At 44.4% G+C, this 24,035-nt stretch overlaps 1 protein-coding gene across 1 annotated transcript in view; it reads left to right on the forward strand.

Annotated features, from left to right (window-relative positions):
* Positions 1-1,417: 1,417 nt before the first annotated feature.
* The window catches only part of arhgef17 (Rho guanine nucleotide exchange factor (GEF) 17), a gene marked incomplete at its 5' end in the record, with an annotated part of 68,503 nt that continues 45,885 nt past the window's right edge, over positions 1,418-24,035 (forward strand). Inside the window, one exon of the mRNA XM_083985447.1 lies at positions 1,418-6,760. Within this exon, the coding sequence (XP_083841573.1) occupies positions 1,418-6,760 (5,343 nt within the window). The remainder of the gene's footprint in view (positions 6,761-24,035) is intronic.

The following is a 24,035-nucleotide window of genomic DNA, read 5'->3' on the forward strand; positions in this document are numbered from 1 at the left end:
GAGTATTGAATATAGCTATGTCATACACTTATGTAGCCTATGTGTGATCGTAATATATTTATCCTTATAGGTGACATATGGCAACATAACTCATACAGGGATATATATGTCAAATAGGCCTATTACATTTCTGTATGGGTACTACTTGAAGTAGGCTACTGCACCAGTTCAATGTCATTAATAAGATGGTATCTAAAGTCCCATCAAAATGATGAAAGCCGGTGAATCCCTCAGGGACACAGCCTGCACCAGATGCTGCAGGCTTCATTCCCGGCCAGTTGGGGGCGCTGTCGCCTGCAGCTGCTCCTCTGGGTGACTGTAAAGTAAAATTCCCCTCTGGAACAAAAGGACCTGTTAAGCAGACGGCCACATGGGAAGCACCACAGAGGGGTTATTGTGCATGAGTGAAAACTTTTTTCTTCCCCCCCCTTCTCTTCCTCTGAATGCTGACACACTAATTCACCAACACCATCATAACACACTAGAGCTACTGCTGAATTTGCAGTTACCAAGGTAGTGTGGCAGGTATTTAGATTAAATCAGTGTGTCCCATAGGTTTACTACTAAAGACAGAAATAAAGTCAGATTTTCAACTTTATTTTAGAAGTCAACATTGTTTTTGCTGAAGTCTTCCTTGAGAAGTTTTCAAACATAATAAGCAGGTCCAACTTTTTGCATTAAATAGTTTAGGCCTAAGTTTTTTTTTTCTGTGTAAAACTAACTCCTGCTGTCTATTTCTCTGGGGACAGGGCGATACTTGCATCTTCGTCAGTCCACGGTATCTGCCTTCTCCTATCAAAAAACAGAAAAAAAGAGCTTTTCCTCTCAATCCCCGAGGGGGCTATGACAGCCCCTATACCCCAAGTCCCGCCCACACCCCCTCTGCCCTATCTCAGGCATTAACATGCACAAAAAACAACATAAGTCACGGAAAACCAAATCATGTCAAAATAAGGAATCCACAGATTTTTTAGTGGGGCAGAATTTACAGTGAAAGATGCGTCGGGCCCGTGCAGGCGTGCTACCCTGGGCAGAGTTTAGACAGAGCTGTTGGAGGACAACAGTGGAGAAGTTGTGTTTGTGAACAGGTTGGGAAAATCTTACACACAAAAAAAAACTTTTCCTCCTTGCACGGATGCGGTTTCGCTGGGAATCGGCAGCATGTAAGTTTTGATACCAGCAGCTCTCATCTACTATGTGAACTGTTTATCAGTCGGTCCAGTGCAGTTTGAAGCTTTGCCAACAATTAAGTTTTTTTTCCCCCTTTTCCTTTTTTAAAGAAGTGATTGTTGTTGGGTTTTCATGCTGTTCAGGCTGCGGGGGGAATGGACCGCAGCTCTAATGAGCGCTCGGATCTGTTAATATCCGTGGAGCTGAAAATGTGTGTGTGAAATCTTAACAGAGAAAGACATGAACAATGGCAGGAAGAGAGAGGAAGAATACGGCTGTGTATCGCAGCGTCTCTTTCAAAAAGTTGGGCTCCTGGAGCGCAAACAGCTCTGAGGACCAGCAACACAAATCAGAGGATTTGGAGGCAGCTGGCGTCGCCCTTCCCCCGGAGCCCAGCAAAGCAGAACAGCTCTTGGCGACGTCTAATGTCAGTGTGTCAAGAAAAGTTTCCAAAATCTCTGCCACCACTACCACCGCCGCCGGCCTCCCGACCGCAGAGCCAAAGAGAGCCTCCTCCACTCCTCACTCCTCTATTTCTCCATCCATTCGCCAGCTCACTGAGAAGTTCAGCAGCGGTACTGTTGGTGGTGCTGCTGCTGGTGCTGGTGCCGCTGGTTCGGCCAGGACGCGCAGAGCCTCACCGGGAGACGGGGCAGCAGCAACGCGGGGTCGCAACACTCTACCCCGGGCTCGAGCCTCCAGGAGAGACGGCTCTCTGGCTCGTCAATCTTTTCACGAGGACAGCAGTGGTGGATTTTTCCAGGATAGTGATACTACTACTACTACCACAACTACTACTGCGGACTTTCTCATAGGCAAAGTGCAAAAGTTTCACTCCGGCACAGACTCTGTGTCAGGCTCGGACACGGAGAGGAGAAGCGAGAGGCGGATTTTTACACATTTATCGACGGACAGCAGCGGCAGCTCCGGTAAGAGAGATTATTCACAGATCAGTGCATGTCCCTCTGATGTCAGAAAGACTCTGACCACAGATGAGGAGGAGGATGTTTCCAGTAGAGAGGTTCCTCCACTCTGTAAATCTCACAGAAGTTATCTCTCAACGCACCACACTGACTTTATCCCCTTGAACGCTGACAAATGGCCCAGTGTCACCAAAATTAGACAACTTTTTGATGAGCGACAAGGCAAAGTTATAGATGCTCATGAGAGTTTAAAAGCAGCAGACAGAGGGCAACTGCAGGAGCTCAGCCCCGCTGAGAGTGCCGCCCTCTCACCTTGTATCCCTGCTAATGATGCCAGTGGCTTGTCTTTGCAGAGCAAATGTATAGTTGGAGCACAAAGCAGAGAAAGCAGTACCTCTAAAGAGACATTTTGTTTTGGTATGGACTTTAATTCCAGAAATGAGCATCAACACTACTCGAATGATGAGGAACTAGATGTAGAGACCCAAACTTGTGGTGACAACAAAGGTTCTGGCAGAAATACTTCACAAAGCAGCAGAAGTGGCGGGCGTAGTTGCACAGGGGGTGGTCACAACCGTAGGATTAACCCATCTCCATTCAGATCTCATAGTCCCAGCACTGAGGCAGAGGCAGTCCGTAAGACCCCTGGGACGCCAGGGTTGACATCTGACCCCAACCCTGACCTTCAACCCCCTGCTACTTCGTCTTGGAGTCAGACGTCGAGCTTAGACACCTCCTCCTGCTCCTCCTCTCTCCAGCAGCCGACAGTGAGGGAGAGAAGGGATAGACAGGGGGTCGGGCTGCCCAGGGATAGTTTACATTCCTCACATAGCTCCTCTAGAGCGCCAGCCCCCACCACCTCCTCCTCCCCCTTCTCTGCTCTAGCTCCAGATAAAGCCATTACCTCCTCCTCCTCTACTGTAGCTCCCTCCTCTGAGCTGAGAGCCCCAGCAAGAGTTTCCTCTTCCCTCAGTTCCCGCTGGAGGTTTAGTTCTGGAGACGAAGAGGAAGAGCACAGTAGGAGAAGAAGAGGAGGTGGAGGAGGCGGTTGGAGTGTCCCCTCTGGCCCTGCTCCTTCCCTCTCCTACAGAGGAGGAGAAAGGGGCGCCACAGAGCGAGGAGCCAGCTATTTATCCCGCAGTAAGAATGGCTGGTGGGGTGCTAAGGGCATTGGCAGGTCTTCAGGCAGTGAGGAGGACAGCCCTGGTTCTTTAGGCCCCCACAGTCGAGAGGCAGTGCGCCGCCGCTCTCTGAGAAAGAAGAAGAAGGTCGGTGGCGCTGCTCCAGCAACAGGCCGTGATGATTATGATGATCATGATGGCGAATCAGAAGACAGCGACAGTGACATGGCCTTGACGATGGAGCACTTAGAGAGGCATCACCAACCAAACACAGGAGGAGAATTTGTAGGAACAGTATCTCGCAGCCATTCAGTAAGAGAGCCCAGCAGTCACAGTAACAGAGCCAGGCTGCAGCAATGGGAGCGCATCTCCTCACCTGTGACATCCACGACACTTCCTGGGGTATCACGGGTGTCAAAGGTCAATATCCCCCCATTTGTATCCAGTCCTGGGGGTTCATGTAGCAGTAGCCGGTACTCCAGCACTGAGACACTGAAGGAGGAGGCCCAGGCTAGCTGTGCTAACCGTGCAGAAGCAGCAGGCAGTAGTGGTAGAGCTTCATCCTCGTCCATGCTGAGTAAAACTTATCATGGAAATTTTACCATGTACCGCTCCCCCAGCTTTGGCCACGGGGATAACTTCTCCCGTAGCCCAGTGTGGGTGCGCCCCAGGATTGTACCCATAGTGACCCCTTCACCTAGTGTACTTTCTAGAGAAGGTGGGATATCTTCAGGGGTTAGAGGTAGTGAGAGCAAGCCATTAAGGAAAACAGCAAGCGGGGATGAGGTAGATGATAATAATTCAAACAGAATATCCATGTCCAACCCTGATATCACCTCAGAAACTATGACACTCTTAAGCTTTTTGAAATCTGACCTGTCAGAGCTGAAGGTGCGGAAAACTAGTGGAGGCGACAAATCTGGGGTTGTGGAGGGGTCATCAGTGTACAGAATGGGGTCACGAACTCATGGTGGGACACTTTTACCTTCTGGCCGTCGCCCTTCGCTCAAAGACCTGACTGCCACCCTGCGGCGTGCAAAATCCTTCACTTATTCAGACAAACCCACAACTTCTGTTAGGTGTTACTTGGCAGGCGGCACCTCCAAGAGGAGCTCCTCTGAGCAGCAGCTTGACTTGGATGGAGAGAGGGAGGGAGGGAGGGTGTCAGTGTCAGACAGGGAAGTAGAAAGTGATGGGGGCGATTTTAGGGTAGGGGTCGGACAGAGAATGAGGGACTATGGATTTGATGATGATGATGATGAAGTGATGCCAACCCCTTTGCAGGAGAGGTATGTGCAGGAAGCCAGGCAGGTCATCCGAGATATCTGCCAGATGAGTACGAGGGAAGATGATGATGATGTAGATGTGAGGAGAACAGATGAAGATTTGAAGGATGAATGTTTCCAGGTCAAGAAAACAAAAGAGGATAAAGCAGGAGCGAGTGTTAAGGATGAGGCAAGGACAGATCAAGAGGCTGAGTTTAAGAACACAAAAGACAGGGATAAACATGAGAGGGAGAGAGAGAACAGGGAGAGGGAGAGGAGTGAGAGGGATGGACAAAGTATGCAGCTGGAGAAGCTAAACAGCAGGGGCACAGAGTACAGGGAGAAGGCAAAGAGACAGAGCAGAGAGACGGAGAGAGCCTTACTGAAGGGCGACTCAGAGGAAAGCATGTTCTACGATCGCTCTGTGGATGAACTCTCAGGCCATGAGTCTAGTTTAACAGATGAAGGGATCGTGACAGAGCCAGAGACGGGCCCCAGTGACCCCTCTGAGAGGTCATTCATGGGGTCAGCAGGGGCTAATTTGGGGTCCCGAATACCTAGGGATGTGCTTGGTCAGCCTGTCACCGCATGGAAGCAGTCGGCTCTCCATGAGGTGGAAGGGTTTAAGCAGCAGAGAGAAGAGATGACAGAAAACAGCGTGAGTGGTACAAATCGTCTGAATGAAGTCAGCGTACCTCCCTCCCTGCCACTTCCTGCCCGTATGGCTGAGAGTGACAGCATTATCATGGACATGAGCGCTACTGCTGGTATCAACAATGTCAGCTCTGCCGGCGACGAGATCAACACCAACAGTGGAGTGTCGCTGGGGTCAGCCGCCGCCGCCGGAGGAGGGGGTGCAGGAGGACTTGAATCTCCTGCGACACCTAGTGCCATTCGTCGAAGGCGCAAGTTCTCCCCTTCTGGTAACAACGCAAGCTCTGATTCTAGTAATGGCAGTAACGCAGAATCCATGATAGCAGCTGTTGGAAATGGGGAGTCCACAGTTTACCGATCTCTCAGTGACCCCATGCCACAGAGATGCTGTTCTGTGGCAGAAGAAGGGAATAACAAGTTTTCCTCTGTGGACAGCAACCTGTTAGGATCCCTGTCTGTCAAAGGAGGAGGAGGGGCTTCAGAGGCCTCTGCTGTCGCCACACTGTCAGAGTATAAAGGCAGTGTGGCCAGTGACTTGTCAGTTTACAGTGATGGTGGGCTCCGGGATGATGCTGTGCGTGACTATAGTGGGGTGATCAGGAGCATTGTAGCTGAGCCAGGTGCAATGGACAGACTGATGACGGATGATCACGGCAATGGCAAAGCTCCCAAGAAGAAGTCGTTCAGTGACCCCAGTCGCCGTAGTGATGCCCCTTTACTTTCCCAGATTGACCCTCAGTTTAAAGGTCAGTCAAGCAGCACTCAACCAATCAGTGAGCTTGATCAGTCTGGCCAGATCCCGCCTTCCAGCAGTGAGCCAATCCTGAGTGAGCAGAGAGAGAAACTGTGGGAGTTGGAAGCAAAACCGAAACTTGCATCGTCAACAGAGGCACATCACCATGTCAACAGCAGTGATAAAGTCAAAACGGTTCGATCCCAGTCAGAGAGTGCCGCCCGCTCTGATAACCAAGATGATGAAGATAACGATGTCATAGACCAAGGTGCAGAGGAGGAGAGAGAAGAAGAGGTGAGCAGGTTTAACTTTGACCTCAAACTCGCCGAGGTTCTGTCACCTAGAATGATCCGTCGGCCCTCCAGGAAGCGTCCAAACAGGATGGCTCACTTTTTCCCTCACGAAGACCCATTTGAGCCCCCAGAGCGGTATTCAGAGGGGCAAGAGGACAACACTGACCTCACCCCTCCTCTCCCCACTCCCTCACTGCAATCTAAAACCAAAACCAGAACCAAGCATGTCCGCCATGCCAGCGAACCCGCCACCTTCATCCCCATCTCCCCTCCTCCACAACTCCAGCCACTGAAGGAGGTGGATTGCCTTGCCGTCAGAGCCACTGCAAAGACTCATTCTTTAAGTAAGACTCCTGGAGACGAGGCTCCATCCCTGGAGGATGTGACCCAAAAATATATTCTTGAACTCAGCACTGCGGAGAGAGACACTGAGGGCCCGGGGCCTCTTCCAGCACCCAGGGATGGAGCTGGAGGTTCAGTGTCAGCTTCAGAGGGGCCCGGCGAGACCAGCGCCAGTGGAATTACAGAAGCGGGAACACAGAAGAAGGGCACAGAGGACACTCCATCCACACCTGCCCCACAGAGGACCAAGCCCAGAGTGGTGAGTACATTTTTTTTCTCTCCTTTTAGCAACGTCATGTGTGATTGAGAGTGCAAATCTTCAGGGCTCTCTTGTTGCATGGTGTCATCAATGATAATCTGCTTTTCTGAAATATGTCATGGATGCTCACATTTGAATTTTGAGGTCATAGAAAAAGGTTTGACAGACATTTGACAGAATCAGAGTTTGGATATAGCGAGCAAACTGTTTTCTGTGACTGTAAAACACATGGTTTTGTATGAATTCATGTTTGAATTTTAATTTGGATTGCTTTAATCAGATGTATCAAATATGGTGAAACTTGGTTTGTAGTGTCATAGTGGACAAAGATGGAGTTTGCGGTGACTTAAAACAGTGTTGTTCCATATATCTGGCTTGCTCTTATGGTTTCATACCTACACAGTGCCTGTCTGTGTCTGTGCTGTTATGAAGTGCTTTGAGTCAGGACTCGTATGGTTACTTTCAGAGTGCATTTGGGAACAGTACTACAATACAGAAGCCATTAAAGGCTGAGCACTGTTAAACAAACATCAGAGGATGTTATTAGTTTAAGTAAATAAATCTCAGACAAAGAGCATTAAGTAGTGGACTGTGTGTGTGTGTGTGTGTGTGTGTGTGTGTGTGTGTGTGTGTGTGTGTGTGTGTGTGTGTGTGTGTGTGTGTGTGTGTGTGTGTGTGTGTGTGTGTGTGTGTGTGTGTGTGTGTGTGTGTGTGTGTGTGTGTGTGTGCGCGCAACTGTGTGTGTATTTTCATGTATGTGTTTAATTCAATATCAGTTGCCAGGATTATAGAGAGGGGATATAATAAACAGTTCACCCCAGCTTGTTACATAATAGCAGTACAAATGTGACCAACAATCAATATCATGATAGTTATACAAATCAATTAGCATAGACAGATAAACAGTATATTAGACAAACAAGCCAAAACTGCATGATGAAGCTAAACATATGCAAATGAGTAAATACAGACAAATACACTCTATTTTGAAAGGGGTGTCATCATTGGCCTTTTGTGAGATCTGACTTGTGTAACATATTGCAGATCAGTGGAGATTAAATGTGTCCATCCACTTGTGAAAGACACAATATCAATGTTTTATATCACTTCACTTGAAGTTGTTTTGCATCTATGGAGGTAGCTTTGCATTACGTTATGGCTGCTTTGTGTCTCATTTTTGTCATCTTGTGCCCCCACCCCCCTTTTGTCCACTTTGACCAAGAGGTCCTGTGCCTCATAGACCCATTCAGTAATCCATGTCTAAACTCTTTGTCTCCAAGGACTATGCCAGTTATTGCCAGACACAACTAACCTTACCAGTAAGACACTCCTGCCCTAGCAGACACGCAACTAAACACACACACACACACACACACACACACACACACACACACACACACACACACACACACACACACACACACACACACACACACACACACACACACACACACACACACACACACACACACACACACACCCATGGCCCCTCCTGGAGGTCTTGGTCATGGATGTGACTCTGAATGGGCGTGGAGAAAGTAAAAACAACACAGGGATTACCTTCCTGCCTGAGGTGAGGATAGAAGGTTTCAGACACAACATCCAGGGCTTCATTACATCATGACTATTTTCTTTTGTGTGGCAGTGACCATTCTGCAGCCTGGAATTATTCAGCCCTGTCTCTCCTTTGACTTTGACATTGTCTCGCTAAGCTGCTTTGACACCAGCAGATTTTTCTCACTCATCTATTATTTAGTTCAATTGGTCCTCATTAGTTTTTGATTGTTTTGCTCCCTTGCCCATTGTCCTCCCTTGTTGTCGTAGCGACAGTAGTGGCAGCTGGTGAGTGACCTCACAATGCAGGAAATGAGTTTAGGGAAATGGGAAGTTGTTGTGGTAACTGAAGTGTTTGATGTCCAGCAGTCCCGGCTGGCGCGTGTCTTTGTGCATTGCATGTGTCTGTATTATAAACTAGTTTCCTCCTTCCTTTTTATTTTTTCTTCTGAAGAAACACTGTGTGTGTGTGTGATGGTGCGTCTGCGTACATGTGTATCTTGTTTGTCTTGAATATATCAGTGCCCTGTTGAAACGTTTTTGGAGCCCAGCGTTTTGCCAACACACTGTATTTGGAGCTGCAGCTCTGGTGCACTGTGTGTGTGTGTGTGTGTGTGTGTGTGTGTGTGTGTGTGTGTGTGTGTGTGTGTGTGTGTGTGTGTGTGTGTGTGTGTGTGTGTGTGTGTGTGTGTGTGTGTGTGTGTGTGTGTGTGTGTGTGTGTGTGTGTGTGTGTGTGTGTGTGTGTGTGTGTGTGTGTGTGTGTGTGTGTGTGTGTGTGTGTGTGTGTGTGTGTATTTGGACTGAATGTAATAACAACTGTGCCAAGTTAAAATGGAGCACAGAAAAGCTCAGAGAAAGCAAGGAGGGGGACAAAGAAATTAGGAGAAAGAAGGTGAGAGAGAAGGAACTTCTTCCTTTTCTGGAGACAGAAGTTTGGCTCATTTTTACCCACAGTGCAACTCCTCTTTTCTGATATCAAAACCTCCACCTTTGACTTTGTTTCAGACTTTCCCTCCCACCTCCCTCATCCTCTCGTCTCCCATCCTTATCCAGATGTTTTGCCAGTCTGCACTTTGCGAGTCTGAAACATTATCAGCATGTTGCATTTTTACTACATACTTTCACCCCATTTCCATTTTGTCTTTTTTTTTTAAACACCAATTCTCCAGCATTCCTGCTCATGTTATCTTATTCTTCGTTTTACTGTCTCTTACTCTTACTGTGTCTCTGGAACATTGCAGTGAAGTGAGGTCATAACGTTTGTCTTGGTGTAAGGCAGGCTGCTGGGCCAAATGTCAGGTAGAGAGAGAGAGAGAGAGAAAGACAGGGACAAAAAAAAGAAGTGAGTTGGAAGGAAACACTTGCTGGCTAAATAAAAAGTTAAAGGATGAAAATAGAACAGAGGGAGAAGTAAAGAATGAAACATTTGATGGGAGGGAGGGGGAGCGAAATGTAATGGGAGAAGACGCTAGAAAATGGTTAGATTCATACTTTTAATAAACTCAAAAACAAAATCCTATTACTTTTAAAAGGTTAAATTTATGTAAATTGATGTGTTACCAAACTGGAACAGATTTTGGTGTTCTTCATTTTATATAAAATAACTTTATGGGAAAATGTTATTGGCCATGTTTCCCAAATCCAGTTAAGAAGATGTTGGTGATAAGAGCTTCTTTAGGACTCACTTAAGCCTCCCGTGAAAGAAAAAGGTTTTTCCCAGAGTTACACTTAGTTTAAGATGATCTTTCATTGAAGAGATGTAAGATTGAACTGACCCACTCTTAACCACACTCTTAACTTCTTAGTGACCAAACGCTCACAGATCCAGCTGGGTCAGGCAAATCAATATCATACTAAGCAAGGAGATATTAAAACAGTGTGCATCGTATATTGTGTTTTATGTGTGTGCTCAAAGCTGACGAAAATTAGGTATGAAGAATAACAATTGTGTTCCTGAACTTCCTGTATGCACTTTGCACATCAGGCACATCTGCATGCACATATATTTAGCCTGGTTATGTCAGTGCATTTGTGTGTCAGCACTTAAATTTGTTCGGCGTGCTGTCGGACTGGGCTGTCCAATTAAAGTACTGGCTGATCAACTTGGTGTCTTCACACATCTGGAGGGCAACCTGGTGCAATTTCTCCCTTAGCCCACAGCTGCAGCTCCTACCTGCACTGTGTTTTTTAGGCAGTGCAGCTCCTTGGAGGTGGTGGGGGGTGTTGTGAATTTGTCATCGCCATGCTGCACAACACAGCTGTATGCATTTTGTGTTAATATGTTTTAATATTGCTACGTGTGAAATTGCACATTTGTATGGGAACGACTGACTTATACACTGATTAAGTAGTTCTTGATTAAAAAATGTATTTGCCTGGCATAGATTGATTTAGTTTCAGCACTGTGGTTGGGGAAAGCTCCCGTTAAGAGCTTCTTAAGCAGGATCTTAAATTTCTCCTAAAAAGGGCATTAAGAACTCATCTGGGACTGGGACAAACCCTTTTCTTAGTGCTCCTTCTTAGCTGAGCAGTTCTTAAGTGTGCTCTTAAGTTCTTAAGATCGATCCTAACTGGGAACCGCGGCCATTATACGGAGTGACAGTTATTGTTAGTGTTGTCACCTGGACACGAAGCTAAAGCCGGTGGGCGAAAAACGTTGCTGGCTCTATTCACCTTTTCCTCAAGCAGTTCATTAAATGTGTTAACTAGCTCAGTTTGTCCACTCAACGTTTCTCAGGAGCAGAGTGTATGTAGCATAGCAGCAGAACAGACAGGTTCAGACAAACAGCACTGTAACATATTACTGAAAACAGCCACATCTGGTGTTTGTTGAAAAAGGCAGATAAGATATATCTAACACTTTTTACTCGATTTGATGGTTTATAATCCCTCTTGAATGAATGTGTGTCTGTGTGTGTGCATGAGCTGCCCCCACTGTTTGAATCGTTTTCACTTTAGCAGGCAGCAGGAATGTGGCCTGTCTTTCCTTCTCCTCTCGTTGCATAACAATCTTCAACCTCCCCAAAAGTGCTGAAGACTCATGTGTCATGTATTAGTGGCCATTCTTTAATATGGCATCATTCTGAAACTGTACTTAAATGTTACTTTAAAAACATTTTTTTTTTTTAGAAATGTTACTTGATACGTAATTTAGTTTGTTATATTAAAATGTAATGTTTTTGATACAACAAAATAAGCTGAACATCTCATTGACATCAAGTGTGTCTTGATAGCAGTCACACACAAATGTTGCTCATGTAAAAGAGTCTAAAATTAGCAGTGTCTCTATTTGAATTAGGATATACAGTATATGATGAAAACTAAGTGAGCAAGAATAAGTCACTCACAGTCACTGCTGCAGTCTGTACTTAAAAGACTACCCACATTGTGGGTCATGTGGCTTTGTTCATTGAAGGACAGGTGTCTCACAATTCTCCCATGAAATCATTTCAGTTTGTGTCTGTATTAGCTTTGAGCCTATCAATGGTGACAGTACAGTACAGGGGATGTTAGCAACAATGCTAACAGGAGGCAGAGAGAAAAACACAGAGAGTTCAGAGAGAAGGAACGAGACAAAAAGGTTGGGTTGTGCTCTCCTCTAAATGGATTAGGTCTAAAAGCACAGTGTTTATAGCTCCAGATTTATGACTGACATTGTTTTATCAGGCCACCCACATGGATTCAAATTCCTTTCCTCTGCCCAGTTTTTATTTTTTTCATTTCACTCCCCCCGTTGTATGCCCCACACCTCCCCAGATGTGGTCATGCTGTGGAGGGAAAGTAAAGGTAGAGATGTGTAGCCTAGATATTGCAGCAGTGAGCTGTAGACTGGTGTTTTGGAGTGCAGAGTACAGGTTTCACTTCAAGGGATGTTAGGAGGGAGACTCTGGTATTCTTTGGTCTTTACAACAAAGACAACCACAACAAAGAAGACATTTAGTTTTGCCTGTTGTGTAAAGGTATGTCTGATAGGAATTATACGGAAAGAATGGATTCGTACCTTCATGCATCAGTACTTGATCACAAATGCAATGACGCAGCCAAACACTGCTGGTCTAAAAGACTCTGTAGATTAAAATGACCAGAGTCCAAACCTGATTAATGGCAGCGATTGTGCGAGTTGGTTATTTTCTTACATCATTAAAACACGATTAAATGTTGGGGTAACGGGTACCTGGGTGGGCATGTGCGGTGGCCTTTTTACTTTGATTATGGTATTTACATGAGGTATTTACCGTCTGATTGGGCTGTTGTTTGAAATCAATTTAGGAAAAATGCCCCAGAAAGTCTTCCTAATGAACTTCAGTCTGTTAGGAAAAACTGGCCCAGATTTCACCATCAAACCTTTTATTTTGGGATGAGTGAGGAGGAAGCAACTTGCGCCTTTTGAAATCAGACTTAAAAGTGGAGTAAAAGGACACATCACTCATCACACACTGGATGTGGGTTGGGGGTGGGGTGGGGTTTACCATGTAAAGGTCAACACAGATTAAGCGAAGTCCACAAAGTGAGAGATGCTGAGAGAGGTGAAATACAAAGGTGAGATAAAAGGTTGACGGTGCGGTTTGTTCTGGTTGGGGGCGTCCACAGGAGTGAGCAGATGAGAAGGAAAAGGTGGGATGAATCGGAGGATCAAAAAGCCACACAGTATCTGAGGTGTAAGTGACGCATAGACGACCTCTGATGGAAGACATTTTAACTTTACTGTGCTGGTGGAGGAAGGAAAGTGTACCTCTCTCTCACATTCACTCACAGTCAAGATATCTCTCTCTCCTTCACACACACACAGCCTGGTGTATTGCTTTTGGGACAGGCGCAACAAAAATGTTTTGTGTTCCTCTGAGTAAGAGAGAATGTGTATTTGTGTGTCTGTGTCTGTGTGTGTGTGTGTGTGTGTGTGTGTGTGTGTGTGTGTGTGTGTTGGTGGTGGTGGTTATATGATTGGTCTCGACAGAGTGATTGATAGAGATGCTGAAGTAATTTTGAACAATAACAATAGATAAGTGTGTGTATTTGTAGAAATATCGTCCATCCATCCATGGAATCCGTTATGTGACTGTCATTGTGTGTTGAAGGGCCAGCAACCAGCTATGTTAACTGAGCATGAAGGAGCAGCAGGCCTGGCTCTGTCTCTTTTGCTCTTGTTTGTATAATTGATTAAAAGAAAACAGTGTAAAAACAACATGTTGTGGTTTTACAGAGGAATAGCTGTGCAGTAACTTCCAGCTCTAGACAAATGTAACTTCTTAGCAACTAAAAACTCCCAGTTTTATACTTTAGTTTTGCTAAGTCTTAAACAGGGGAGTTATAGGCCTACTGTAATGTGTTCATTTTTGAGTTTTAAAAAATGCTGCTGTTTTCTGTTGTTTCCAGCCTTTACGCTAACAGGCTATTTGCTAACTATAGTTTCATTAGCATTCATATTTCTAGCCTCAGCTAGGAAAACAAGTATGTGTACTGTTAAACTATTCCTTTAACTTTTACTTTAACTCAGCCCTGTAATATGTACAGTAGCATGTGCAACCAGCACCAATAATATTAGGTTAAAATCCTATGTCTAGCTAATGTAATGTGCAAGTAATCCAGCTTTTTTTTTAAGGGGCTTTTGAACACTGAAGAAAAAAAAAGATGGATGTAAACCCAACTGACATGTAGCGTCACTGCGAACAAATCACAACATGAGGCTCCATCTGGTTTCTCACAGTGGGAAAAAAAAACCTCAGTGGGAAAACAGTTCTGGATGTCCTTGCCCTCGGTTAGTGACAGTTGTAATATGCTTTGAAAATCTTTAATGTTTCCATTTAAGGATAGGCTAAAGCCGTGTGTGTGTGTGTGTGTGTGTGTGTGTGTGTGTGTGTGTGTGTGTGTGTGTGTGTGTGTGTGTGTGTGTGTGTGTGTGTGTGTGTGTGTGTGTGTGTGTGTGTGTGTGTGTGTGTGTGTGTGTGTGTGTGTGTGTGTGTGTGTGTGTGTGTGTGTGTGTGTGTGTGTGTGAATTCACTGTAGCTTGGTAGTGGAAAGTTTAAACCTGTGAATGGAGGCTTTGCAACTTCTACCTCCTTCTTTCTCTTTGTTATCCTTATTTCTTGTCCCAGTTGCTCTCCTACCGACTGTCCCTTTCTAACTCTCGCCTCTTTCAGTTTTTGTGGATCCACCCAGTGTAATTACAGAGCAGTTTGCTTATGTAAGGAAAGCCTCCTCTGTAACAGCACTTTCTAGCAGAGCTGCTATTTCAGCTCTTTTGTGTGCCCAGGCAGTTTCTACATGCTAAAGAGTGCACATATAAGTGAAGCTGTTTGTGTGTGACATAAATAATAGGTTACAGTTTCACCTGGTTCTTCCACGACTCTGAAAACACGGTCATCTGTTAAAGATTGCTTATGTGTTTGACATAGATATACTGTAAGGCACAGGTTTCACAGTGGTGCAGGGCACCCCTGTAGTTTTCTGTCTGTGAGTCATACATCTGCAGGCCACGTGGCCACAAAGACGTCTGATGTGTTAATTCCAGTTTTCAGTTTATAGATGATTCACCTCATGCAGGGCTGCTCTGAAGAATTATTGTAAAGTGTATCATCACAGTTGGTGCCAATATACATTTTATCCTAAAAAGAAAGAAAATAGCCTGTGGTATAAGAGATACAAAATACCCACATACAGATACACATAAATTGTCAATCTATGTCAGTTTAACAGGTTTTTGAGAACAAGAGAGGGCCAATTTGTTAAATGCTGTAACACTTGCAGAGAGAGTGGACAGTCAGCTGCAGTATTATGCATGCACATGCTGGCCTCATAATCTCCCCACTCCGTGAACTTAGACTGATTGTCGTGAACGTGTTTCCTTCGCCTACCACAGCTGCTCACACAATGGTACAGCTGTGTCATCCATGCGTTGTGTAGCTTAGCATAGTTTACAGCGTGGTCGGACGCACGCACACTCTTACAAAAGACTCGGCCTAACTGTGGGTTGGCTGAGTCGTATTCTCCTTACTTGTCTTTTGTCATCCAGAGAAACATGACGGTAGAAAAACTCTGCTTCTTCCTCCCCTCTCTGTGTCCGTCCTCATCTTCCTCTCACCCGCTCCTTTGCCCGTCTTATGGCATCAGTCCGCCGCTTTGGATCATGCTCTAGCTGCCAGTTGAGGAACTCGCGCCAAAACGGGAATGGGAGACGCTGGAAGAGTTGGAGTGCCGTCCCCGAGTGGCTGGTGGGGTCTCGGATTAAGGCGCAGGGAGAGGAGGAAGATGAGTGGAAAAGGGCGGCAGGAGCAGCGAAGGCCAAAGCAGCCACACAGGCAGGTGTTGGTTGTGTGTTTGTGTGTGATGCAGTTTTAGACTACAGAGGAGTCACATTTAGATTTTCTAGATATTTTTCCAGATAATTGCAGTATTATGTGTTTGAATAAGGTATAGGTTACATCTTTTTTTTTTTTTTTTTAGATTTAACCAAAAATGGGAATTGTGTGTGTGTGTCTGTGTGTAGGCTACAGTACGTCGTGTCTGTGTGTGCACATTATTTGGCTGTTGAATCAAAGGTCAAAAATAGTCTTGTGATGTTCAGCTTTTCGCTGCTAGATCATCATAATAGCTGGTCAATGATATCACCCCTATCATGTGGATTTCATCATCGCACACTCCCATCATTGTGTCATTACATCACCCACAGCACGTGGATGACATCACTGTAGACCACTTTCTGTTTACATACCCCTTCAGACTGTGTTTCACTGAAGTGTCTATTCTTTTAGTCTACTCACAGACTGAATAGTGGTTAAAATGAAATGGGTAACAATTAGATGATACAACAAATATGTCAAAAGTGGAATAGTCATATATGACTGTATTATTTTCTAAGTTGGACCCATTTGTATGAGCAGATTTAGTCCATTAAATTGTTATTTTTCAGTTTAATTTGTTAGTTTAATGGTCGTACACATAGTTTTTCCTGATATTTCACAATAGTGATTCAGTGTATTTCCAGCAACAGTTAATGTGGTGACATTGATATAAAAGGATATAAATTATTTGCAATGTGGGCAGAATAGCTGTACTGACATCAAACTATACTGTGAAACACGGGCTTTGTATTTGTTTGGCCGTAGAACATGTTCAGTCCGAATAGTTTGTCTGCATCATTACCTGCACTTTATTAGTCATCTGTACAAGGTCACTTTTCTTTAATCTGTTCCTCTGGTTGTGGGTTTCGTCTTTACTCCCTTGTTTGAGAGTGGACTAAGTTAACTTGTAAAGTTGTGTTTTTATTGTCTACACAACCTGAGATCACCTCTATGGTTCAATAGATTCAGGATCGGGAGACACTGGGGGTGGAGTTTAGGACATCAGCAGCAGTATACTTACATACATATACTGTAAGTGACTTTACAAAGATGCTTTAACAGATTCAAAGCATTCAGAATAATTGTCGCTAGTCAATTTCTTTTGTTTGTGTATCAACAGTGAACCTGCCCCAGGGACAAAAGATGAAAATGACCCGCTATGGCTAACTCTGGCACATTTACATAGATGGTAAAACAGATATGTTGATCAATATGCACTGTCGCTGTTCAAAAAAAAAAAACACTCTTAAAAAGACAATGTCTTTTCTAGTCTAATTTATTTCTGTTTTTAAATTCCACAAAGCACAAAAGAGTGACTCATTTCCCTCCCCTGACCCTGTCCCTCCACAGGTGAGCGTTGAGAGGCTCCATCTTTCTGGCCGTCGCCAACCTTTGTACTTTAGTGAAACATTTTGTCCCATGATGAGTTTTCACAAAACTCTGAGTCAGCCTGAAAATATTTTGACCTTACCTCCACCACGAAAACTTGGTCATGTCATGTGTGTTTGTGTTGGGTGAATAGAGTGAATGAAAGAGAGAGAAGGAGACGGACATAGGTGTGTGTGTGTGTGTGTGTGTGTGTGTGTGTGTGTGTGTGTGTGTGTGTGTGTGTGTGTGTGTGTGTGTGTGTGTGTGTGTGTGTGTGTGTGTGTGTGTGTGTGTGTGTGTGTGTGTGAGAGCAATTAATATTTTTTGAAAAGATGAACGAGCATCAAAGTCACTGTCCATCTCATTTCCTCTTTTCCTCTGTCACTCCCTTGTTGTGTGGGATCAAGTCAGTCGTTCCCAACCTGCTTGACTTTAAATCTGTGAATACTTCTCCGTACACAAAACTACATTTTACCTTTTTAAAAGCTACGATTAGAGAAAAGTCAGAAACCAAACATCTAATGTCATCTTGTGTTTAATCAGTGTGTCTGTGTGAAGTCAACTGTGGGTTTCAGTGACTGTGAGAAAATTTGCTTTAAGTGATAAGAAGCAATTAGATTTAACCTGACTCACAATGTCACACACAGTATCAGTTGTTCCCCGTGTTCCTCTGCTGCTGTTGCATGCTGTTTGTTTGCATGTGGTAAAGAGTAAGGAAGTATCACTGTGAGTTCATGAGGGCGTGTTTGTTAGTGTATCTCTAATAGAGTTCATGTGATTGTATTGCTAAAGGTCATATTCTTTCATCTTTACTCACTGAGCTCTTTATTAGGAATCCCATCAGTTCACCTGCTTATTTGTGCAGTCTTGTGGAAACATAGTATAAAATCCTGCAGATAGGTCCAAAGTTGCATTCACTGTTCATATCAAACATCAGAATGGAGAGAAAGTGTCATTTTAATAATGGTGTACTTGTTGTTGCCAGATGAGCTTCCAGGATTTTCACACACAACAGTCTCTACAGTTCACTAAGAACTGGAAACACCCTGCTGATGCAATCAATGTCAGTGTGGACCAGAATCTCAAAGCAATGTTTCCAACACTTTGTGGATCCAGGCCTCAGTGAATAGAGACTGTTTTAGGGCCATGGGATGCTCTACTCAGTGTTACTGTGGTGGTTCATATAGTGCTTAACTGTGTTTGACAGTGGTTGCTAACCTAGGGGTTGGTCCTCAGGGGTCATGAGATAAATCTGAGCAGTCATTAAACAATTGGAAATAAATTGAGGTCTTTACATTTAGTGTTTTGTGCAGAAAAGCAAAAATGTTTAATATTATTATTTAATATTACTAGTCTTATGACTTAGCTAAGTAAACTGGATGTGGCTTCAGATTAAGCACACAGACATGAGAATGGCATCAAACCTCTTATCTAACCCTTAATGTGAAGCCAAGTAAGTGCATCTCCCAAAATGTTGACCCTTCGTTGGTGGAAAAAGCAATCTGCTAATTTTTTTGCTTAGTGTCACATGCTCACGCCTCTAAAATCAGGTGTCTGGTCACTTTGGTTGGACTTCTCACAGTTTATATGTACAAGCTGTGCTTTAAAATATTTTGGATGTCCTGGTGTCCCACCTGGCATTAGATACAAAATCAGTCTTCTAAGTTTAACATAGATACTAATGTGAACCAGTGAAGAAAATGTCCCAACTGAATCTAGCAAACTTTTTCCAGGGCTTTGTCTTGCCACGCCTCACAAGGAACTTCATGTAATGATAAAGTTTTAGTGTGTGCATGTGTCGGCCTGCTGTCCCTTCACTGCCTCTCTCACATGTGTCCAGCTGTGTGGAAACTTTGCCAAATATAACAGCAGTAATCACTCTGGCAGTGATGACAGTTAATGATGATTGCCATTTATCTGCAGATTGGATATGTGTATGTGTGTGTCTGTGTCTGTGTCTCCAGAGGTATGTTTGAAGGCTTCCCGCAAAGGTCCCATCTCTCGGTGACAGCCAGGGGGTTGTAGGTAATCGGGTCCGTTTTTCCTGAAACAATGTCGTCCTTCTTCGCTCCTCAATAGGCTTCTTATTTCCAACCAGGCCTCGACTTTTCCCCCCTTCAAACATTTTATTCATCAGTTGGCATTTCAATTGTGTGGTCGTGAAATGTTATTGTGAAAGGAGGACAGGAATTATTTAAGGTTCACAAAGAGATGCCATTCACGTTAAACAATTTTCCCCCGAAAATGTCAGGATGGGCTAAGTCTTGGTTCCTGGTCTTCACTGTTATATACCCCTTTCCCACTGGCCAAAAAACCCGTTTAAACCCGCTAACAATCGGCTTTTGGTGGCAGTGGGAAAGGCGCACTGAGCCGCGTCGACGCGGTCAAACGACTCGGCAAGCGACGCGGGTTAAAATCGCCTTTAATCGGCTCAGCTCTGCTCGGCTTGCAGTGGGAACGCCAGACCCGCGTCAACCCGCTAATTTACGTGATGACACTGAACGTTACGTGACGCCACGTCATCGCGCCGGTCGCGTCTCATATCACCAAAACAAAGCTCTCCGCTCTGCTCTCATCCGAGACTGGGATCAAAACATCAGAGAACACTGACCAAAAACGATAGAAAAAAAGAAAAGAAAAGAAGCGACAGTCTGTTTAACTGACGTGTTGTGCCGCGGACGAACCGTCATATGGCCGCGGCAGACTCTCTGTCCTCCGCGGTCCTGGTGCTCCGCAGGTCGGCCAGACGCCTCGTCTGCCTCGGCCGACAGACCTCCGCGGCGGGCGGCTGTGGCATGACTCACACCGCGGATGAGAGCGGGGCGACTGGTTTATGCTCTGTCTGATCCCCCCGCGGGGGGGCAGACTCGGCTTATTTTGGTCAGTGGGAAAGGGGCCAAATGCCAATTGTTAGCGGGTCGACCCGCGTTTAAAAAACCCGCGTCGACCCGCTAATTTTAGTGGGAAAACGGCTTAAGACTGCAGATTTTTTTTTGCTATTTAATGACCTAAAAACATGCCTGTGGTAACATTTTAGGGTTTAAAAACCAATTGTTAATTTCTGTGAAATGGGAAGGAAAACCGTTTTACACACTCAATTGACCATTCATTGCCATCTTGTTGCACCATTTCCAGCTCATCTCAGTCACATGCTGTTTGTATCATCGTCTTATCTCGTGTGTTTTCGTCATTTCAGTGCAGCTACAACTGTCAGTGAAACATTACAAGGTTGTGAATGAAGGCTGAGCAGACAGAACACTTGCGATTACAAGACGCCAATTCCTAAAAATAGCTCCTAATCTGACCTTGAAGTGAGAAACCATCTGTTTGGAGGGAGTCGTGCATCCTACTAGCTGTGTGGTGATTTATCTGGGTTTTTTTTTTGGCTTCAGGCAATCATTTATTTACACTCCTCTTTGTTTTGATATCACCTTCCTGCCTCTCTTTAGCCTGATGATGAGGCTGATTTTACATTTGGTTTCACTTTGTTGAACTGGACTCATGCTTCCATTCAGCACACATGAGCATTCCTCCAAATTTACCCCAAAGAATTTTGTTTTTATGGGCGACCATAAGTATCAAAGCTCAACAACATGCTGATTCATTTAAATGGATGAGAAAAACAAAACAAAACGATAAACAAACATACAAGTATAAAATAAACTGGAACTCTAGTGGTGTAAAGGCTGATCAAACAAATATACGCTGCTGTTTCTGTAACTGTATGATCTGTGTGTGGCCATTCTCTCACACAAGAGAATATTTCACTTGGCATCGCTCACGTTATTGTGAATGAAAAGGCAGAATCGTCTATTATTATTATCCCTTTAAACCCCCGGCTGTGATCTATTAGGGCAGCCTGTCACTGTCCACTTTTCTATCTAATAATGCAAAACTGCCATAAAGATAATGAATGGCTTCGGCTCTGCACCTCCTTTTGTACAGGCTTGAAAAACATATTCTTTCTATTTGAAAACGCGGAGTGTTGGCTTTTAATTTGATAAATGTGTGCAGAGGTGAAAACAGTATGGATCCTGCCTTTTAAGGAGCTTTTTCTTCTGCGTTATCCCTCTTCACAGGAACCATAATTGTCTTCATTCAGAGGGCAGGGCAGGAAGTGGGTTTGGGGGAGGCATTTCTTGACCATCATGCACACACGCACACATGCACACACGCACGCACGCACGCACGCACGCACGCACGCACGCACAGAGAGAACCATCCTGCAGCTGTCTTAATGTGTTTGTCGGAGTAAAAAAAAACTGAGGGAATACTTTTTTTGGATCCACTGATAGACCTCTTTTCTTTTGGCTTGAGTAAGATGATGGTCAACTCGGTGTGTTCATCGTTGTCAATAGCAACTGTGTGTGTGGTACGGGTGTGTGTATGTTGCCATAGGAATGTGGTGACATCACAGGGCCTAGTGTTTCTGTTTGAGAGAAGAGAAGAAGAAGAAAGAGGAGGAGGAGGAGGAGAGGGAAAAGACTAAGTTTGGGTCCATAAAACAAACCCACATCTCTTTCTGTTCAACCCATCAATCTCTCGCTGCTCATATGTTTACCCCTCACCTTCTCCTCGCTGACATCATTCTTTCTGCGCCGTGTCTCTCGTGCTTTCTTCCTGACCCCGTCTCCGTCTTTCTCTCTCTCTCTCCTTCTCCTTCACCTCTCTCACTCTATTTATATCCCCCTCTCCCACTGAGCTCACATCTGGATCTTATTGACAGAGTGAACAGCCCTTCAGCCATAAAAGACTTTTCTGGAGTGTGGTTGTGTGTGTCTCTGTGTATGTGTACTCGGTGTGCTGGTGTGTGCCTGGCAAAGCATGGCAGATCTAAATATAAACCCTTGTTGAATAACGGGACGTTTCACCAGAACACTGTCGGTGTAAGGGCATTCAGCATCTGACACGATGATGGTGTGCCTGTGTTGTTGTGCTCTGTCTTCCATTTGTCCATCATAATAATCCAGTTTTCAACCCATAACTTTATGATTCACGTTTTAGTTCTTTGTCATTTTAATTGACTATCAGTAGTTTTGTGTGGGGGTTGTGGGTATTAATGAAAGGTGTGGTATTGGCCTTGAAAAGTATTGCTCAGTACCTGCTCCTGATGACACGAGACCAGTTGAATCCCTTCTATTTTATAAGTCGCAAAACTTTTTACAGCTCTCCCAAAACAAGTTTTGTTGATGGGTTCTAGAGTTCAGAGATAAATTGATCGCAAAATGAATGAAGGACTTTGGATTGATCTTTGATTCTGTGCTAAAACTGAGGCAATTTTTAGCTCTCATGCTGCAAGTCAATGGAGCAGTCTCCTTGTGGACCTGGGAGCATGTAAACTTGAAACTTCTTAAGTCACGATTTTAATTAAACATGGCCTAAATCATTCATCACTTTATTTTATACACTTTTTTTTAGTTATAGTTATAAACTATTACATTATTATAGTGATTTAATTGCTGTAATTTGCAAAGAAAGTCTTGTTTTGAAGCAAGGAATTTGCTTTGCATATTTTTTGCCTGTTTTGTTTTTTAAACATAAAAGCCATCTATATTTAGGTTTCCAGAACTTCAAGAGGCCTTTTTACCCCGGCATTTTTAATTGTTTTTTTGTAGGGATGCTCCAGTGCATCGGTATCGGCTGATATTCGCCTCATGATGCCAGCGGCAGTACTGATGGAAAAATACTGATGGCAGTGGCCTATGTTTATCTGTTATGTGGTATATTCCTAATGACAGCCTTTTTTGGGTGGACGTGACTCTGCTGAGACACCAGAGGGCGTGTGCACATTCAAATTGTTAAAGTTAAATGAGTGAAAATTGTGTTTTCTAATAAATATTTCTTGGTTTCCTTTGCACAAAAGAGGAATAAACAACAGAGAAAAACCATCGATACCAGCATTGGCCATCGGCCAAATTCTTATTTTAAACATCGGTATCGGTCCAGAATTTCACAATTGGTTCATCCCGAGTTCTTTGTTATAATAAACAGAGTTCTCTCAGACTTGTAAACATCTCTGAAGTAGTGCTCAGACTGATGAATGAATACGCCGGATGGTTGGAGCAGATCTGCAACACCTGACAGTCTTTGAGCTCCTAACACAAACCGTTGGATAACAGTGTTTGTACATAAAGATAAGAAGTTAAGTTTGGTCACTTTTCGAACAATGATCTTGTGTGTTTTCAGAAAGCATTGGGGCGGATGTTACACTGTAACAAGTACTACATATAATCACATTTTGTTTTATAGAACCACTGATGAGTGGGTTGTGCAATGAAAGATTCACAGGCCTTTCGGATTATTGTGTAGAGACAGAGTCTTTCATTGTTTCTGTCTGGATGTAGCCACCTGTTGATTTCATTTCTAAAGTTCTGGATTTATTAGATTGTTGCTCTTATTTCTACTGTGGACTTTGGGTTGTTAAACATCTGACTCCTGTCATGTAGAGACTCACAAGAGTGCATCATAAATCTGACAACTGCCTCAGGTGCTGAGCTCTGAAAGACTCTCATCCCTCACCTCCCGTCTCACCTCCGTGGCAGCTAAACATGATGCATTAACCCAACAGACAGTTAACAGCCTCTTATCTTCCTAATGACAGGCTGCAGGGGGAAAAAAAGGAAAGCCAAAGACATTTGGGTGTCAACACTGAGTTTGAAAATGCGTTAAATGACTGAAAACTGCAGGAAACGAATCAGACTTCAGGCCCGAGTTAATGCTGGTAATGGGTGACGGTGATATTGTTGGACGAGGCTCAGTGTGAATCATGTAAAGTGGTGCTTCATAAGAGAGTTGTGTCATGTCCAAACGAGCTACAACATTAAGATACGGGCCTTGCCCTGTGTTATCCACTGTTACTATAGTGACAGGGGAGCTCATTGGGTTACTGTGTGTGTGTGTGTGTGTGTGTGTGTGTGTGTGTGTGTGTGTGTGTGTGTGTGTGTGTGTGTGTGTGTGTGTGTGTGTGTGTGTGTGTGTGTGTGTGTGTGTGTGTGTGTGTGTGTGTGTGTGTGTG

This window comes from Trachurus trachurus, assembly GCF_905171665.1.
Source record: "Trachurus trachurus genome assembly, chromosome: 13".
NCBI classification, from domain to species: Eukaryota; Metazoa; Chordata; class Actinopteri; order Carangiformes; family Carangidae; genus Trachurus; species Trachurus trachurus.